The 18,598-nt window shown below is 35.0% G+C and overlaps 3 protein-coding genes across 4 annotated transcripts; 1 reads left to right on the forward strand and 2 right to left on the reverse strand.

Annotated features, from left to right (window-relative positions):
- Positions 1 to 6,057: 6,057 nt before the first annotated feature.
- On the reverse strand, positions 6,058 to 7,049 carry LOC18445540 (uncharacterized). Its single transcript, XM_006855677.2, has one exon. It carries the CDS (start codon positions 7,047 to 7,049, stop codon positions 6,159 to 6,161), a length of 891 nt encoding a protein of 296 aa, XP_006855739.1. The 3' UTR covers positions 6,058 to 6,158.
- Positions 7,050 to 10,739: 3,690 nt separating this feature from the next.
- Positions 10,740 to 14,078, forward strand: EMB975 (Tetratricopeptide repeat (TPR)-like superfamily protein). Its single transcript, XM_006855678.4, has one exon. It carries the CDS (start codon positions 11,564 to 11,566, stop codon positions 13,223 to 13,225), a length of 1,662 nt encoding a protein of 553 aa, XP_006855740.2. The 5' UTR covers positions 10,740 to 11,563; the 3' UTR covers positions 13,226 to 14,078.
- Positions 14,079 to 14,743: 665 nt separating this feature from the next.
- Positions 14,744 to 17,678, reverse strand: LOC18445542 (uncharacterized). 2 transcript variants are annotated; one of them, XM_006855679.4, is made up of 5 exons: positions 17,580 to 17,678; positions 17,194 to 17,377; positions 16,575 to 16,781; positions 15,201 to 15,395; positions 14,744 to 15,120 (listed from the first exon to the last, which is right to left on the reverse strand). In XM_006855679.4, the coding sequence occupies exons 1-5, from the start codon at positions 17,660 to 17,662 to the stop codon at positions 14,989 to 14,991; spliced, it is 801 nt and encodes a 266-aa protein (XP_006855741.1). In that variant the 5' UTR covers positions 17,663 to 17,678; the 3' UTR covers positions 14,744 to 14,988. The 2 variants fall into 2 exon arrangements, with proteins under 2 accessions (XP_006855741.1, XP_088703614.1); XM_088847488.1 differs by having other exon boundaries at positions 17,194 to 17,436.
- Between the last annotated feature and the right edge of the window lie 920 nt (positions 17,679 to 18,598).

Here is an 18,598-nt window from a genome sequence, read left to right on the forward strand (position 1 = left end):
AGATCATACTTTCCATTGTCCAATCGTTCAATTTAGATCAAGTGTGCTACTCTGTTTGCTCGAGATTGGATGCCTCATAATATTTTATTTTTAACTTTTTTTAGATATTATATGAATGTATGATATGCTTGCCTGATTTAAAGGATTTGATATGATCCATAATATAATTGAGTGCTGCTGGAAAAACGTTGGAAAGTAGGAAACTCGGAAAGCGAAAGGTTTCTATACTTTCCCTATAGCATATAAGATACATGCTTTCCACTCATCCAATCGCCCAATTTAGATCAAGTGAGTCACTTACCGTTTGCGCTAGATCTGAGGTCTCATAATATTTTATTTTTAGTTTTTTTTATATTATATAAATATTAAATTTGGTACTTGCCATCTTCCCCAATTGGCACACCTAAAAAAAATATTAAAAATATTTTTTGATAAAATATAATAACCAAAATACTTTTTAAAACTTTCAAGGTTATTTTGATCATTTTAGTTTATTGGTAATATTCTTTTAATATTTTTTAAAATTGCGCATTTAAGAAATGAGTAGATGCACAATATTTGGTGTCAAAATAATTTATATAAAAAAAATTTAAAATAAAATAATATAGAGACGTGATATTGTGTTTCGAATCATCTCAACCTTCCACTCAAAATGGATGATTGGGGAAGCATAAAAAGCTTGCCCGTACGGAAATAGTTATGAAGAGAGAGACAGAGGCATCTCATGTTTAGAGAGAGAGAGAGAGAGAGGAGCCATTTGGGCATCTTGTGAGCTCTACCGAGTCTGAAAATGCTTTTTTTTTGGCTCCCAAGGGTGGGTGTTTCGTGATAGGGAATTCAACCACATTATTATTAAGGAAAAGCCCGACTTTATTGAATCGATCTCATGCAAACGCCAATCTAGTTTTCTTCACATCGTGATTTTGTGTTTTAGAGAGAGAGCCATGGTTTTAGGCCTGGCAACAGGCCGGGCTGCTTTGGCTCAGACAGCCCTATAGGTCGGGCCCAAGGCCGGCTTGGGCCATGGCTCAAGTTCTCTGGGCCAGTCCTAACAAAAAAAAATTGGAAAAAAAACTGAAGTAACAAACTACAATGCTGGGCTGGGCCTATCAAAGACGGCAGGCCAGCCCGGCCTAACTGCCATGCTATGGCCATGGGCTCGGCGCATTGCCGGCCCCAAATGGTTGCCGTTTGAGCAGCATGATGTTTGGAATGACTTACTCTCATAAAACGTGAGTGTTTTATGAGAGAAAAAAGTTTCTCTCACCAAACTTTTTCACATAAAAGGTGAGAAAAGTTGGTCGCTTTAGAGAGATTAGAGAGGAATAGCTTAACTTTAGTGAGAGGATGCTCAATTTATTGAAACAAAATTCTTTGCTTTACTTAATCGAATATCAACAAGTTTCCTACACCTGTAGAAGTATACTATCTATTTAGTCCCTCAGGAAAAATTTACTCTAGGGGTCTCTTTTTATCGTGATCTCTAAAATCCGGCAAATGAGCTCAAAGAAAATAAAATTAAAAAAAATAATTGTCACTCTTAATGTGCCAAAAAAAAAATAGTCCCAAGATTGCACTTGAATTGTCAAATGTTTGGAAGGAATGATCTAGATGTTTATATACTCAAAATTTAAATTGTTTGCTTAAAAATAATCATCGTGATATAATTAGATAGATCCCGAAACTTCAAATATTTGGATTGAGATATGCAAACCCCTCTCCTCTTTCATTTAATAAAGGAAAGATCTCCTCCGGTCGCAAGACTGCTCACTTCCTGTCCTTGCACCCTGGCCCCGCTTGTTCGTCGTGAAGACGGGCCCTAAAAAAAAAAATTCCCAAGTTGGTGTTTTGTATGAGGGAGTAAATGTATAGTACTGCTTTTGGGGAGCATATGATACACACTATAATAAAAATGTAAATAACCTTGCTTTGTGAACTTTATAAAGGAAAAAGTTTATATAAGGATGATGCTACTTTATAATGTAGAACTACGGATGCCCGTATAAAATCCATCAGAAAAAGGTACTTTTAATGGTTATATAAGGATGCTACCTTATAATGTATAACTACGGATGCTCCTCAAAAATTTATCGAAAAAAAGTAGTTTTAATGTTGAAACACCATTTGATTGATCATCTCGATATTGAGACGTATGAAAAATAAAAAGATTTTAAGTCTCAGAAATAGTATATTTTACAACATATTATCACATCGTTCATTTTCAAGATTTACATATGTTTATAGATCTACTTGATTTTAACCATTTTTTAAATTTAAAATTTTATAATTAGATATAAAAATAGATTTTAAGATAATCCTAGGAACATTTTACATCAAATTTATATACCATGATAAAATTTGAGGGTGCACCTTACTTCTACAACTACAGATGCATCTGTATGCAAACTGCACCCATTTCTAAAAGGCAAGCTTTCTATGTTTCTCCTACAGCAAAGAAGTTCTATCCTTCTCTTTATCCAACCTCCATTCTGAATGCAGGGTTAAGATTGCCCCAATCACAATGTCACGTCTCTACACCATTTTATTTTCAATAAACTATTTTGACACCAAATTTGGATATCTATTTCTCTATTAAACTTGTACTAGCAAAAAAAAATTATTTTTAATAAAATAAAATTACCAAAATACCTTCGAGAGTTTCAAGGGGTATTTTTGTCATTATATTTTATCGAAAAATTATTTTTAACATTTTTTATAGGTGCGTGTCAATGAGAAGGTGGCACGTACCAAGTTTCATATTCATACAATTTGTATACAAAAAACTAAAAATAAAATAATTTGAGACGTCGGATCTAAGATCAAACAGCAAGTGACGCTCTTGATCAAAATTGAACGGCTGGATGATAGGGAGAGGATAGAACTTCTATGTTGTAGGGGAAGCATAGAAGCCTTTCCCCTTTCTATGAATTTTATGCCAATGCCTATGATTGTAGGGAGTATTTTGAAACTTTTGCTGATATTTCATTTAAACGGGGAATGATTCACTTTGCGTCTTGAATACGAGGACTTTAGCCGATACAGGGAAAGATTTGTAATATTGTGTTGAATCACGAATGGACTCAAAGCAATGATTTGGCTGATGCAATGGCTAAAGGAAAATGGTCTCATGCGGGCTCGGCTACATGATTCCATATGCGGTCCAAAAAAGTGTAAAGCATTTCAGATGCGTGTCTTATTTAAAAACAATGGAAATTTGCTGTTCAAATGTTTTCTAATTAGAATTATTATTTTTACTTCTTAAAAAAAGTTTATTTTTTTATATTCATGATTTTCATGTTAGAGATTATATGTCCTTAAATATTAAATCCAAAAATCCTTCTAAAAAATATATTTATTAAGAGACATGCATTTCTACATATGCGTGCTTGGCCGCATAGAATCCGGGCCCTTAGCTAAACCAGGAGTTCAATATGTGGAGCTTCTTGTTTCTACTATTTTTTCTTTATAATTTGTTGTAACTCATAGAAACCAGGTCCCTTAGCTAAACCAGGAGTTCAATATGTGGAGTTTCTTGTTTCTACTATTTTTTCTTTATAATTTGTTGTAACTCATTTTATTAATAAAATTCCATAACTTTGTAAAAAAAAAAAAAAAAAGATTCAGAACATAGGTGATTAAAGTAATAAGTGCCACAACATGATATCTCGAGGTCTATTCCCATTATGGCAGGAGACGCTCGCGCCACTCATCTACCCAAAGAAACATTGTAATCGACTACAACATTCGACACGGCACAATTACGGAAGGTAGGCAAAGGGGTGCCCCATGTGCAAGGGGGAAATTAGTAGTGAAACCGAAGCAAAAAAATATGGCCACGGTTCTTGGTAAATAATATATTTTTTAAATATAATTTGATCCTAATTTTTAGAGGATATATCATCTTTAACATGGAGATCATAAGCATGAAAAATAAAATTTAAAAACTAGGAATAATAATTATATTAAGAAAACATTTGGACCCTTAGTTACACTTGTTTTTAGATGGACCACTTATTTGCATCCATCTTTAAGATAGATGCTTTATACCTTTGGACCGCATATTGTAGCAATGCGATCCAGCCGGCATGAAACAATTTTCCAAAAAGTTCAACATATATTTTTTCTTTTTTTCCTAAGAAAATGGTTTAGTTTCAGTATTTTAAGGAGTATAGGAGATGTACGAACTCTTTGGGTTGGGTTAGTGCCAATCTAAATATGGATCCTGAATAACATTAAAATAAAAATAAAAAAAAGGGTCATGAATCTATCTAAAAATGTCATTTATCTCCCTTCACTAGTGTTTTCTTATATAAGAGGGTTTTGTAATTTTATTATTTAAATACCAATCATAAAAGTTTTCAATTCGGTTTTGCCAGCAATACGACCAGACATCAAACTAGGGAAATTTATCAGAATATTTATCAGAGATGAAGGATTTAACATTTCGCATGTTTGCAACTACACCACCTCGAGGTAAAGTGTTAAGTGTAAAAATTTTCATCTCTCAATGCATAATGTGATAAATTTTCCATCAAAGTATTAGACATGTAAAAGATAGAGAGAACTTTATAACATTTCAAAACAGATAAATATGCATTAAAAATTTCCCTTATTCAAGTTCCACTTCATCATCATAAATGTTTTTTCTCAACTAATCAGGGTAACAAGAAGAATTAAAATTCCACATATTTTTTGTATATAAGTAGAATCTATCTACCATGATAATTTAAAGTTTCTCATTATTATATTGATAAAAAGACTTTTCGATAATAATTATCATCATCATTCGAGCGTCATACCAACTATATGGGGCCATAAGAATGCATAATAAAAATATAGCAAAAATTTTTCCGCAAACTTCCAACCTAACATAACTTTTTTCCTTTCAATGATACATGTATCAATTCTAATTGCAAATTTATCAATATGAATTTGAAAAGATACTTGGCTCTAAAATATCAAGATCCCAAACGCGGAGAACTTTGCAGGGAACTGATAAGAAGTATGCAAGTTAAAACTATTATATTGGTTAGTGGTTTTTGATATTTTAATTTGGGTATATATAAGAAATAACTTGTCAACTTTATCTTTTACAAAATGTTTAATATGCGTACGCGTACACACACACACACACATATATATATATATATATATTGTAAAAAGTATATAGCATCACCGAGGGTATGTCTCTTGATATAGTATAATGGTGGATCAGGATTCATGTAGCCGACTCCAAATAGTAAAAAAATGTTCTAATAATGATGATATATATAGAAAAAGTAGTAAACAAACAAAAATCATTTCATAATAAAAATACATTAATTTGATTTTTTCAAAAAATTACATATATATCCATGATTTTTAATGATATTACAATATCACATAAAAATTTTCATTATTACCACTGTACCCATTATATGCTCCTTATTACTTTGCCATATTTTAAAATAACCGACTTGCCCTTAGATTTTCAAGATCCCAAATTTACATTTGCCCCAATTGACAAAAAAAAAAAAAAAAATTTTGATTGTTGAATATCCAAAAAACAAAATCTAAAACTTTCGAATGTTCAACATCGGAAAATTTTCATTTTAAAGTTCCCCACCATTTTTAATTTTGAAAATTACAATTTTTCATAATTTTCAAAATATGAAAATTGCAATTTTAGATTTAAAATCCGAAAATTGCAAAATCTAAATTTTTGGATTTTCAAAATTCAAAAGTTACTTTAAGTTTAAATTTTCGGAATTTTATAATCCAAAAATTGCATTGAAAGTCCAATTATTATTTTTTAAATTTTGGATCCTGATCGAAAATAAGGACAATTTCAGAATTTGTTTTGGGGCACCTAAGAATAAGGTAAAAATTTCAGTAATATTATAATAATTATAAAAATAACAGATATATGCTTAATTTTTTCTTTCAAAGGCAAAGGAAAAAAGAAATAATTACCCAGAACATAGAAATAGAAGGAATGGGTTGACTTCACTAAATTGAAATCACAATGCAAAACAATCACCTATAGCATAGAAATCATAATGCAAAAAATACAAGATGTTAGAGAAAGGGAGAGCATTTTGGATGATTTGATTGAGGGTATTGCTGTGCTCTTCTTTGACCTACAAAACTTATCCAATTTCTCAATAAAGAGAGAGAACTCAATCAAGATGGTACATCCTAGAGGGCTTCACCCCCTTGGTCACATTAAAATACTCAAAGACCCTCACCCACATGTCCATTCTCTTCAACCTGTGCACTGCAACTGTTTCCTCTATCAAACCATGGGAACACCTCCCATTTGTGCCTGGATAATCATACATTCCTGGTTTCTCACACCACCTGTTCTTCCCTTTACTCCCTAACCTCAACCACTCTCCCACCACCTTATCTTCAGGCCCCATTGTGTTGTTTTTAGGAATCTCACTCTCTCTGATCCACTCCACCAAATCCCATGACAAAACAAACCCCATTCCTGACATATAGCCCTTAAATGGATCCATGCTCATGCAGGGGACTACAAAGCCATAGTATAGGTCATGGCGTGGTCTAGCCCTTAGGGAGCTTACTAAAGGCAAGACTCGTATGTACGTGTCGTCGTCGGTCTTCATCACGTAGTCGTATTTTTCGGTGTCGGGGAATATGGCCGGAAGCTGAGAGAAATACGAGTATGTCTTTCCTGAGTTCATGTTCTCAGAGCAGTTGAGGATGATGATGTCGTTGAAGCGAAGGATCTCGAGACTGACTAGCAGGCGCTGGTCTGACGAGGTGAGGTTGCAGAGGACGAACCTTACGTCGATGACGGCAGGGAAAGTGGGTGAGGGCTGGACAGAGTATGCAAGCCGGAGAAGGTGGCGACGGTCGATAGTGCCGAAGCGGGTTAGGATGCCGATCAAGAGACGGAGCTCGGTAGGCTGAGGGACCAATTCCTGCGACGACTCTGATGAGTGGAGAGACGATCCAGGAGAGTAGTGGAGAGTGAAGAAGAATATGGAGGTGAGGAGGATGGTGAGAGAGAGCAGGGCGGCGAGGAGGAGCCGCTGCGGCCACATTTTCCGACACTGTATGTTTTGATGGTGGTTGGAGCTTGTTATAGCAAGAGGAGGTCACTGTTTACCATGACACATGCAGTATACCAACAGTATGATGTGTGATGATTTAATCTAGGCCATCTATACTAGACAACAGGAGGTGGAGATGAACTGCTTGTGAAGAGTGAAACTTGAGGCAGAGAACAGTTAATATCACTGTATGTAAGATAACATTTAGCATATACATTCTTGGTATGCTTCATATAGCATACTGTAAGTCTGTGATAAAATATGAACTTTTTTGGTTTTGGTTTTCTGCTTTCTCCCTTTGCCCAAATTTGGGAAGAGAGGGTGTTTTCAAGTGAACATATTTTCTGAGGTTTATATTTGTTCTCCAAAAAAGAAAAGTTTCCCGTAATTTTGAACTCCAAAAAATAGTTCAAATCAAGCAGATCTATAAATACATGGCAATCTTGAAAATGGACATACTAGTCAATATGTTGTAAAATATAATATTTTATAGCTTGAAATCTTTTTTTTTTTCTTTTTTTTTTTATCATATCTATACATCTCGATATTGAGATGATCAATTAGACTGTTTTCCAATATCAAAATAGTTTTTTCCAATGAAGTTTTAAGGTACACCTTAATCCTACAATTTAAGGTGACAACCTTATATTAGCTTTTTTCCATAATTTTAACACCTTAAAAAGAAAGATGAGAGATTCAACTATAAAACCAGTAAATAGGGTTCGATAATTTCTCCCTTGGCTTGGATCATGTGTCACATGAAACTCATATTGTGGTTAAAACGCATGTGAATTCCTTCCTCATTTCCCGCATTATTTTTCCCTTTTTCATTTTGAACCTATTCAGTCGCATGCGTCTTGCATTTTGCTTTCAAATGCTAAGCATGTGAAGGCTCTACGAAAATCACCTTTAAAGAATAAATTAAAGATAACATATACACAAAATAAAAGGGGTGAGGTTTGTAATTGTGTAAAGTGTCGACTATCTACTCTATGTTGTGGAAGAGGAATAGTGTTTTTTTAATTTTTTATAATTGCCCTTTCTCTCAATTCTCTCTGTCCAATGCTCTACGTCTCTCTCCCTCTCTTTTTTCTTTAAATCTCTCCCCATAATCATTTTTTTTCTTTTTAAATCTCTTCCCATACATTTATCTCTCTCTCTCATTCTCTCTCTTTCTCTCTTTACCTCTTTCCTTAAATGTCTCCCACAAATTTTTTTCTCTCACGTCTCTCTCCCACATATTTATCTCTCATTATCTCTCTTCCTCTCATATCTCTCTCTATCTAATCTCTTTAGAGGTATGTGAGCTTTTGTTTTCTTTTTAACTCTTTCTCGATTTAATATTCAGCTTGGTAATGAACTGGTATCCTTTTTTTTTCAATTAAAAAGAACTTAATAATCAAATAATGGATTTTTTAAAATGTTATTTCAAAATGAAAATTTATTCAATTATGGCTAAATCAGATAACGTGCAACGTACATGCATAACACTGTTCTATATTATACTACATTATACTATATTATTTAACAATAGTTAAGGGGTAAAGACATGTGTCGAAAATAAGAAGGGACCCTAACCCTATAGAGTTATAGGGGACATTCTCACATTTAAGAAAAGATAGAGAAAGAGAATACACATATTTTGGAAGAGAGAGTATGACTCGTTCTTTTTCAAGTGAGAGAGAAGGGAAAAGTAGGCCTCTTTTTTAGAAGAGAAAGAGAGAAATAGTATCCATCTTTTTTAAAAGAGGGAGTAGTCATCATTCTTTTTAGAGAAAGTGCTCTTAAAAATAGTTTGTGGTACTTCCTCAATAATTAAAAAAAATACATAGGAATTAAGAAATTTTAAAAATTGAGAGTAGAGAGAAATTTTAAAAGAGGTTGACATGGGGGAAGAGGGGGCATGGGAGAGAGAGAACTCCTAAAAATAATGTGTGGTACTTCCTTAATGATCCCGTCTTCAAAAAAATACATGGGAATTGAGAGATTTTAGGAAATTACCATAAGAGAGATTTTAGATATATGGGAATTGAAAAATTTTAGGAAATGAGGGTAAAGAGAGATTTTAATAGTCTCACATGCGGAAGAGAGGACATGGGCGAGAGAGAAAGTGAGACATAGATCTACCATCTTAGAAATTATCTCTTTTGAAAAAGATAAATTCCATATTTTAAAAATTGAATATATAATATAGATATAAATATGGGAATGAAGAGATTTTAGGTGATAACGGTGAAAAGAAAGAGAATTCACATGGGAGATATATGAGAATTGAAAAATGTTAGAAGATGAAGGTAGGGAAAAAGATATTTTAAAAAATGCTAAAGGGAGAAGATATGGGGAACGAGGACGAGAGTGAGAGAGAGAGAAAGAGAGAGGAGAAAGAATGAGGGGGGTCAATGAGAGCTTGAAAGGGGAGAAGGCGGGAGTTCTCATATTGAGAGAGGGTGTGGGAGTGGAGGACAAAGAGGGGGCCTGAGTGAGAGAGAGAGAGAAAACAAAGATATAGAAGTCATGAGTAGGGCATGAGAGAGAAGTAGTAAAGAGGGGGTATGAAAGAGAAACCATAGAGAGGAGGCATGAGAGATATTTGAGAAGAGAAAAGTTCTATTATAAATAGCATTTTGATTTATTAATTTTATATGTTAGATTAAATTTTTACTAATGCATTAGGCTTATGCAGGTATCATCTTGCTTATATGAAATGTGGTACAATATTTTATAATCTATTTTTATTTGCTTTAAATCGTGTTTGTAGTTGAATATCCTTTCAATGTTATGTTTTTTACCTTCAAAATAATTGATCTAATATTTATTTGACTGTTTGCTCTTCTTTTCTTTTTTTTTATATATTTTTTTGTATCATGTACGTTACTAACCTTTTTAATTTTATTGTGTAGATTTTATTTTTAATTTATATTATTAGAAAGCTAAAAGATTGGATTTCTTTTGGATATGTATTCAAATTTATGGTGAAGTAATTCAAACTATTTTTTTTTATGAATTCAACCTTAACATATTAAACATGTTTAATAGCATTTTTATTTTCTTTGTGATTTCACTTCTAGAAATAATATTTTTTTATTTGAAATGCTCATGCTTCTAATATTTATTGGTTAATATTTTATTAATTATTTACCACCATCCAATGTTTGAAAAAAATGTTATCTTAACCCAAAATAAATAAGCAATGAAATGAGCATTTCATTAAATTCAAACTATTTCAAAAATTTTATGTTTAAAATTTATCAACGATTTATTTTTATCTTATGGATGTGTTTGTTATTTTTTAGATCTCTTTATATTTATTTTATGAACGTATTTGTTATTTTTTAGATCTCCCTACAGTTACACGTGCAACACACGATGAGGGTGAAAAGAAAGAGAGCTTTTTTAAACATATTTATTGATAGGCAAACCAAAAAGCATAGTTTTGGCCAAACAAGGAGTTTCTCGATCATAATGTTGTTACTCATGATATTTTTTTAAGCAGATTTATCAAAATATCGATGAGAGATGTATTCTTTAGCATTTTATACATATGAGAGCTGCATTATTTAGCATTTCACACTTTTGACTCATGATCATATGTCCATATTTTGAAATTTAATTAAAAACCATGGGTACAATGTTAAATAGTTGTTTTGATAATTTTATCTTCTTTAGAATTGCCTTGTTTCCATTTTTCGGATGTTGTGATTTCTTTCTTCTCAGTCAATAGATTTAGTACTATTCTTGGTCAAAAAATAAAAAAAGGGCAAAAATAAAGTGAAAACCAAAGCATGACAAACCTTTGGAAAATGAAAGTTAATTTGTAAACTTCGGTTGGTTGAATGGCTGTTCATTCATAAGCACCATCTTCGACAAAATATCAAGTACTCTCTCTCAAAAAAATATCAAGTTATTTCCCTCTCTTGTGACAAAAAATATAAGTTCTCTCTCTCGATCTCGACCAAGCTCTCTCTCTCTCTCTCTCTTCCAAAGGTCTAAATAACAGTCCATGGATCATTCTTCAGGTGTTTGGGAGAATCACTCGTTCAATTTTGATGCTTCCGTGTAGAGTGAGAGTAAAAATTGATGGTTCTGCCTAGAGTGGGAAACTAAAGATTTAGTGGGGGTGCTAAAGTTGCAGCTATGGCCTCGTTTCTCACTCTGAGCCATGTCTATGACAGCAATCTTGAACAAAGGATAGTAGGGAATCATGGATCCCAACAGTGTTCGACGTACTCAGCCAAGTGTTTGACAAAACCCTTCACTGAAAATTCTGATGGTTCAGCGTAGAGTGAGAAACATAGAATCACTCACAGAGGACACTGATGCTTCAGCATAAAGTGAAGAACAAAGAATCTCTCGCTTGGAATTCTCATGCCTAAGCATAGAGTGGAAAGAATTCTGATGCCTTGGCGTAGAGTGAGAAACAGATTCCCTCACTGAAAATTCAAGCTTAAGGAGAGCGTGAAGAACTATCTTATGTAAGGGTAATCTGTGGTGCTAAAGTTGCAGGGATGGCCTCCTTTCTCATTCCAAACCAGGTGATTCTAAGGGCTGGGATCAAACTGGTAAACCAACAATTTATATCAATTGGGTATTGCAGATACGGTGAGAATTCTTGTTTTAGGATTCAAATGATGGCAACCAAGCATAAAAAGAAGCCCAAAAATCTTCGATATCCAAGGCGACAGAAGCTGCCTGTCGACCCTGCTTTATACAAGATACAGCCAGCGCTCTGTGATGAAAGCAGTATTTCTTTCGAACAAGGAGTGGGATTAGAGAGAGGGAATTCCCCGAACCCAAATGAATTAGAGGCCATTTCCTCTCTCTATCAAGATGAAGTTCGTCGAAAACCCAGAACTTTGGGAAAGGAAACCAACATTTCTTATGAACGAGGAGAAGAGGGAGTAGAGAGACATGAGGATTCATGGAGCCCAGATGAATTAGACACAATTTTCTCTCTTTTTCAAGGTAGAATCCCTCAAAAACCAGGAAAATTGGGGAGGGTTCGACCCCTGCCCCTTCCAACTCCTCACAAGCTTCGACCTTTAGGCCTTCCAAGCCCCAAGAATCACATAAGATCAGCCTATCCCGCCATTACAGCTTCTCGATCCTCTCTCTGTAAACTCAATTACAAGAACCCAGACTTTCTTCTTGAAATCGCCAGAGAAATCAGAGGCCTTCCACCTGAGAAGAACTCTTCTGAGGTCCTAAATAAAAGATACAGGATCCTAAGAAAGGGTTCATTATCCTTAACCATTAGAGAATTGGGTCACATGGGGTTGCCCCATCGAGCTCTTGAGACCTTTTGTTGGGCTCAAAGGCACCCTCACCTCTTCCCTGATGATAGGCTTCTCGCATCTACCGTAGAGGTATTGGCTCGAACCGGTAGGCTCAAGAACGCATTTAATTTTGCAGATATTATGAGCTCAGCAAGCAGAACTGTAATTGAGGCCATGGCCAAAGGATGTATCAGAGGTGGGCAATTCAATCTTGCCAGAAAAATCCTCCTTGTTGCTAAAGATACAGGCCGAACACTCGATGTTAGTGTCTCTGTTATGCTTTTAGCTGAGATTGCTAAATTCCCAGATAAGAAAAAACTTGCAATTAGGATATTGGAGGAGCTAGGAGAGAGAGAGGAACTAAACTTGAGGCAACAAGACAGTACTGCTATAATGAAGGCTTGTGTAAAGCTTCAGAGATTTGATGCAGTGGAGAGTCTCTATAACTGGTTCATGCAGTCTGGTCAAGACCTAAGTGTTGTAATGTACACTACAGTAGTGCATAGTAGGTACATTGGAAAGAGATATAGAGAGGCCATGGCTCTTGTTTGGGAAATGGAGGGGTCTAATTGTCTTCTAGATCTTCCAGCTTATAGAGTTATAATAAGGCTCTGTGTGGCATTGGATGATTTGGCGAGGGCAGTGAGATACTTCTCTAGGCTTAAGGATGCAGGGTTTTCTCCAACGCATGATATTTATAGTGATTTGATTGAGCTTTATGCACGAAGAGGGAGGCTCGCTAAATGTAGAGAAATCAGGAAAGAAATGGAAATGGTGGGATTTAAGTTAGGGGCTAAAATTGTGGCCCTTTTGGAGGGGGATGGGAAGGTTAAGTTGATTGCTGTGTCTTCCTCAAAAGATGACCGTGTCTCTGAGGGAAATCTCACATGTTGAGATTCATGGTTTATTCCCTTCTGAAAATACTTGAGGTGCTAGCAGTGTTCAGGATACAAACTCCTGATTGAGATCTAGAAAGTGACATGTTTTACAATCTAATTGCAGTTAGCCATCTTTATGGACACTGGCCACTAAAAATTCCTCAAACCTAGTTAATGACCACGACAATACTATCTAACCCAAAAAAGAGACCGCAAATTTCGGAATGCAACAGCAGTTGACCACAATCACACCTCGAAAAGCCATATTTTTTACGGATTGAGTACCCAAAAATCTAGAAATCTATTCTTGACCTCCTAAATCAAGATCCTAAAGGAAAAAATATGGAATGGATTGAGTACCCAAAAATCTAGAAATCTATTCTTGACCTCCTAAATCAAGATCCTAAAGGAAAAAATATGGAATTGGAGCCCCAAAATGCTCCATCCTGACTGCTCTCTTAACATCTGATGTGGACCATGTATTTCAGGATCTTGACTGAGCCATCTATTTCAACATGTGATGGATTTTGAGGTGCAGTTGTAGTCTCCTGGACTTCAACCGCAGTTGTACAGGCACCTGACAAAAAAAGATAATGCAGTTGCAGTCCAGATTGCCCCTTTTTTGTAAATGAACCAAACAAATTGAGGTTGATTTTAGGGACTTACATATCATCAACATATGGAAAGTGCTTACGCATACTAAGGCAGTAATGAGACCAGGCTTGTCCTCTTAAGAGGCAAGGGGACAAGACAAGCTTCTTGAGTTCATTGTTAATTCCAGGGGAACACTCGGGGAGCCTCATTTAGAGTACCATCGACCAAGGGTTTTGTTATAAGATACAGACATAATGAATTTCACTCTTTATGGATATGTTTCTATTTCACAGGGAAGTAGCTTCCAGCCTTTCAAGTCTAAGGAACCCTGCTGTTGTTTGCCCAAATCGAGTTCCAGAATCTTATTTATTTTCACCAGGGTTAGGGACCAAATTTTTTAAGCATTTGAAATCTGAATTTTCCGAGCTTTTACTTGCATACTCCTATTCCTTTTTATATTCTCTCTCTCTCTTTCTCTCACACACAATCACAGTCACACACAATGCACACAAACACAAACTCGTGTCTTTATGATTGCGCCTGTGATTATGTAATAAAATGAGATTTATTTGCATGAACGTGAGTCAAGTTCTGTTAAACCCAAGGTTTGTATCCACTGAAGTCAACCTAAGGAAATTCACAAATTTTCATTGGTCCTACATCTAACGATAAAAAATAGCGAAATTTTGTCAAAATGCACCTAAGAGATGAAATATTTAGCATTTTATACATTTATTTTGACTTAATTTCAAAAGGCCCATAAAACACACATTGTTATGAGTTAGAATATTTGAAAATGGATTAAATGTCTAATAGTTGATGGGTGTATTTTGATAAATTTCCCTAGAAAATAATGTTATTATACCCGTTCCAAGTCCATTAGCATGAGCAAATGGGATTGTCATCTACATGCTCTAAGTTATAAATATAGTCATATATATGACTAGCAAAATAATTCTTAATAGATACTTAACAAATGACAACTGCCAAATTCCAACAACCAGTATAGAATCACCACAGCAACACTCGGTATCCCAAGTAAACAAACACCACTTCGGTGACCCCATCTCTCCCAGCAACCACTAAGCATCATGTCTCCTTAATCGCACCCCTCACCAGTAATACATTAATAACCAGAGCTTGTTTTGTTGTGTTTGTTCATCACAAAATGACCAGTGGCTACCATCAGGCAGAGTTAATCCTATACAATGTTGAGTGCTCCTTCCAGATATCATTGTCACGATACCTCTCGTAAAAGCTTACTTCACCACTGGCTCTTATTGAGAGAGCAACCATGCTTCTAGTACCATAGCATCCCTGCAAATGGGAAGAGAGATCTTGTGTCATTGCAGAAGAGCAAGGAATGCTAAAGCTAATAATAGAGTTCAAAGACATACCTTCTCGCTATCAGTTTCAACAAAAATAGAACTCAAGTTATAATCCCAATCAGGATCACAGCCAGTATTTGGTAGATTTTCTCGATCAGCCTTCATTGTATCCAACATCAACTTATGTAGCATTTCTTTTTCAGGGATTTCTTCTCTATCATATTCTTTTAGCAGTTTCTCAAAACTCAGAATTAAACGGGTAGCCTGAAGAAATAGGGTTACCCAAACCATAAGGCCTACAGTTTAACCAGTAAAAATGCAATTGAATATATATGTATACACATATTATAGATACTAGATAGATAGGTGTAATATACGCAATGCTCTTTAGATCCAGTATCTGTTCAAAAACTTCAAATGTGTATGTACTGCTATAAAGGAAATTGGATTCTGACCATGACTAAATGCAATTAGTGTATGTAGGGAAAACCAAGCTACTTAAATGAAAAACTTATGGTATCAGAGTATCACAAGAAACATTACCCCAGTTACATATCAGAGTTAAAGAATCAGTCAGGACAAGGAGCCAGAACAGCTTCCTCATTCCCACTGAATGAATATATTTTTGTCCTGTTTTCTATATATTGAAGTCATGAGTGAGCTTTTTAGATAAACATTGTACAATAACTCTTCCAAGAAGGTGCTTGGTCCTGTAATCACAATTGAGAGGACTCATTGCAAGGTTGGACTTCGGGTTTTTCTTATCATTCTATAAACATCCTCTAGTCCAGTACTACCACCATACATCAATAATAAAAGTTAATTTTCCCCAAAAAATAACATCGTATAATCCATCATAAAATTAGATGCTTCGTTCGAGCATATTGCAGCTATGGATTGCCTACCATGACATTCAGAAAATCATGGATGTACAGAACAATAGATAATTTACCACTTTATAATAAATAAGATTTTAATAACAAAACTGTTGTGCAACATATGGATGAAGATGGATTTCCTCCATGAATAGGATCCCCAATTAAATACCTATGTTTTTCATTCCACTCATAGAAAACTCAATTACAAAGATCCCCACTCACAATGTGTTGGAAGCATCATAACTAAACTTTTACTTCCACAGTTTTTTAGGATTTTAAACCAACTTTAAATAGACAACTCCTGGAGCTCCTCAAATTATCCAGACTATGTGATGTATCTATGATCTAGACTCCACAAAGCCCTAAATTGTCCAGAAACTTCCACTAAAGAACAATAGATAAATAGAGGGTCACACAAATCCATACACAAAAGAAGTTAATTCAAAATATCAAAATAACAAAGTAAAAATGGATGAAGTCATATTGCTCTTCTCACAACTGCATTTTTCTGGGAAATCAAGAAGACAAAGTTTAGATTTGTAATCAAACCATATTGAGAGTATACCTTTGGCCATGGGGTATCCAATTTGGCATTTGAGAGCACATGAAGACCAGGAGAAACCTCTTTGAATGTAGCAGGCTCATCCTTTGGTCGATTGCTAACATAGACCATGCTTTCCAACCAAAGATCGGCCATGATTAGATTAAACCCATTATAGTGATGCCCTTCTTTCACCACTTCTTCAGCAAATTCTATGGGGTTCTTCTCACTCTGCAATTAACCAGTACTTAAATTCAACAGAGTGAGAGAGAGATGAACAAAACCAGCAAACTTAATTTTTTTAAGCAATCTATGCCATTGCCTGAACCGTTCAACATCCAAAGCCAAATTCATGACCAATCTTAAAAATCCAAGACAGAAAAAAATTGGGTTTTGGACAAATTCAGAAAAACAACCACAAGCACTACTTGAATCAAATACATAAGTTGTGATTTCAAAGCAAAAGATAGAAAACAAGGACAAGGAATAAAATCAAGTAAATCCTGTGAATAATCTGTACAGTAAGAATTGGGTAGCAATTCAGAAAAAAAAAAAAAAAATATGAACCGTTCATGAATTCAGGAAAAAAAAAACGATGGGTTTTTAACGACGAATAGAGGAGAGAGAGAGAGAGAGAGAGTACTTGCAAGAAGCGAAGTGGCAATTCTCCTCTGGTTTTAGCATCAGGGGTGACATCAACTTCCCTAAAGTTAGTGAGGAAGGCCAAGCGGCCATGCTTTGAGCAAGCCAACCATGTGCCACCGGCCAAACAATCCTTTCCACCAATAATCTCGGGCTCTCCCCACCACGAAACCGGCTCTGTAGGCCTGAATTGTTCAGATTTTTGCCCCAATTATTCAAATTTTCTCCCACTAAAATCCAACAACTGCATATACACAGCCATTAGGGAGCGAGACTATAATTCAAATTTCTCCGTAGCCCAAAGCCCCAAACCCAACTCGTAGTTCACTTATGCATACTCAGAGAGAGAAAGAGAGGGACATAAAAGAAGTGAAATAAGAATCGAACCTGTTATAATATTCATCTCTGTTGAGGAAGAGGATCAGTGGGTATAAGGGATGAGCTCGCCATGCCCACGTCGCTATACACATGATTCTCCCTCACCCCTTTATTTGAAAGAAAGAAATCTCTCTCTCTCTCTCTCTCTCTCTCTCTCACCCCCTCATTTGGAGCAAATCTCTCTCTCCCCCTCCCTCACCCCCTCAGTTGAAGTAAATTCCCTCTCTCGTGGCAAAATAAAACCATTATTTAGATCAACGGGAACGATTCATTGTTCCTCCAGAAGGAATCTCCACCAAAAGTATAACATAAACTATTTCTAGGACTCCAAATCATGAGCTCGCGTACTATGCCCCTAGGGAGCATAGTATACATTTACTTCCTCGGGCAAAAACACTAACTTCTGAGTTTTTTTTTAAAAAAAAAAATTTGAAGTTTCAGTATCTATTTAACTAGATGATTATTTTCAAAGAAAAAAAAAAATAGATTTTGAATTCATAAATATCTATATCACCCTCCAAAAATTGGATGGTTCTGATGCAATCTTGAGATGATATTTTATTTAGGCATATAGAGTGAGAGTTAATTTGTTCGATTCTAGAGATCGCATCCTCAAATTTTGAGAAATCAGGTGGCTAAAGGTGTTTATTTTTTATTTACAAAATTTAATAAATATTTTTAAATATTTCTTCAACTTTGAGTGCAATCAATAAAAATTATTTGTTGCCTAATTTCATAAATGTGACATTTTTATACCAAAAGCCTAAAACATCTGCAGCACCCATTTTCATATCTTAACGGCAAAATTTAAGTGTGACCTTGGCACATTATATGCCCAATTTCACATGTAACTAGAAGTCATTGTGACTGGAGTAATTATGTGACTATCTAAAGGTAAATAGCCTAATTATATAAGGGGAAAAGTTTATACAGAGCGGAGGCTCTAAACAATCAAATTTGAGCCTACCTCAAAATTTTTACTAGAAGAGGTTGTTTTGATGCCCAAATATCTTCAAATTGACCATCTC

This window comes from Amborella trichopoda, chromosome 9 (assembly GCF_054954075.1).
Source record: "Amborella trichopoda isolate Santa Cruz 75 chromosome 9, AtrichopodaSantaCruz75HAP2 v2.0, whole genome shotgun sequence".
Taxonomy (NCBI): Eukaryota; Viridiplantae; Streptophyta; class Magnoliopsida; order Amborellales; family Amborellaceae; genus Amborella; species Amborella trichopoda.

What these genes read in the sequence shown, in the direction of transcription:
- LOC18445540 (XM_006855677.2), bottom strand. Translation starts at nt 7,049, where the DNA reads ATGTGGCCGCAGCGGCTCCTCCTCGCCGCCCTGCTCTCTCTCACCATC.
- EMB975 (XM_006855678.4), top strand. Translation starts at nt 11,564, where the DNA reads ATGGCCTCCTTTCTCATTCCAAACCAGGTGATTCTAAGGGCTGGGATC.
- LOC18445542 (XM_006855679.4), bottom strand. Translation starts at nt 17,662, where the DNA reads ATGTGTATAGCGACGTGGGCATGGCGAGCTCATCCCTTATACCCACTG. An exon ending in AGAGATGAATATTATAACAG is followed by an intron (nt 17,378 to 17,579) that starts GTTCGATTCTTA and finishes TGAACAATTCAG; the next exon opens with GCCTACAGAGCCGGTTTCGT. An exon ending in TTGAAACTGATAGCGAGAAG is followed by an intron (nt 15,121 to 15,200) that starts GTATGTCTTTGA and finishes TCCCATTTGCAG; the next exon opens with GGATGCTATGGTACTAGAAG.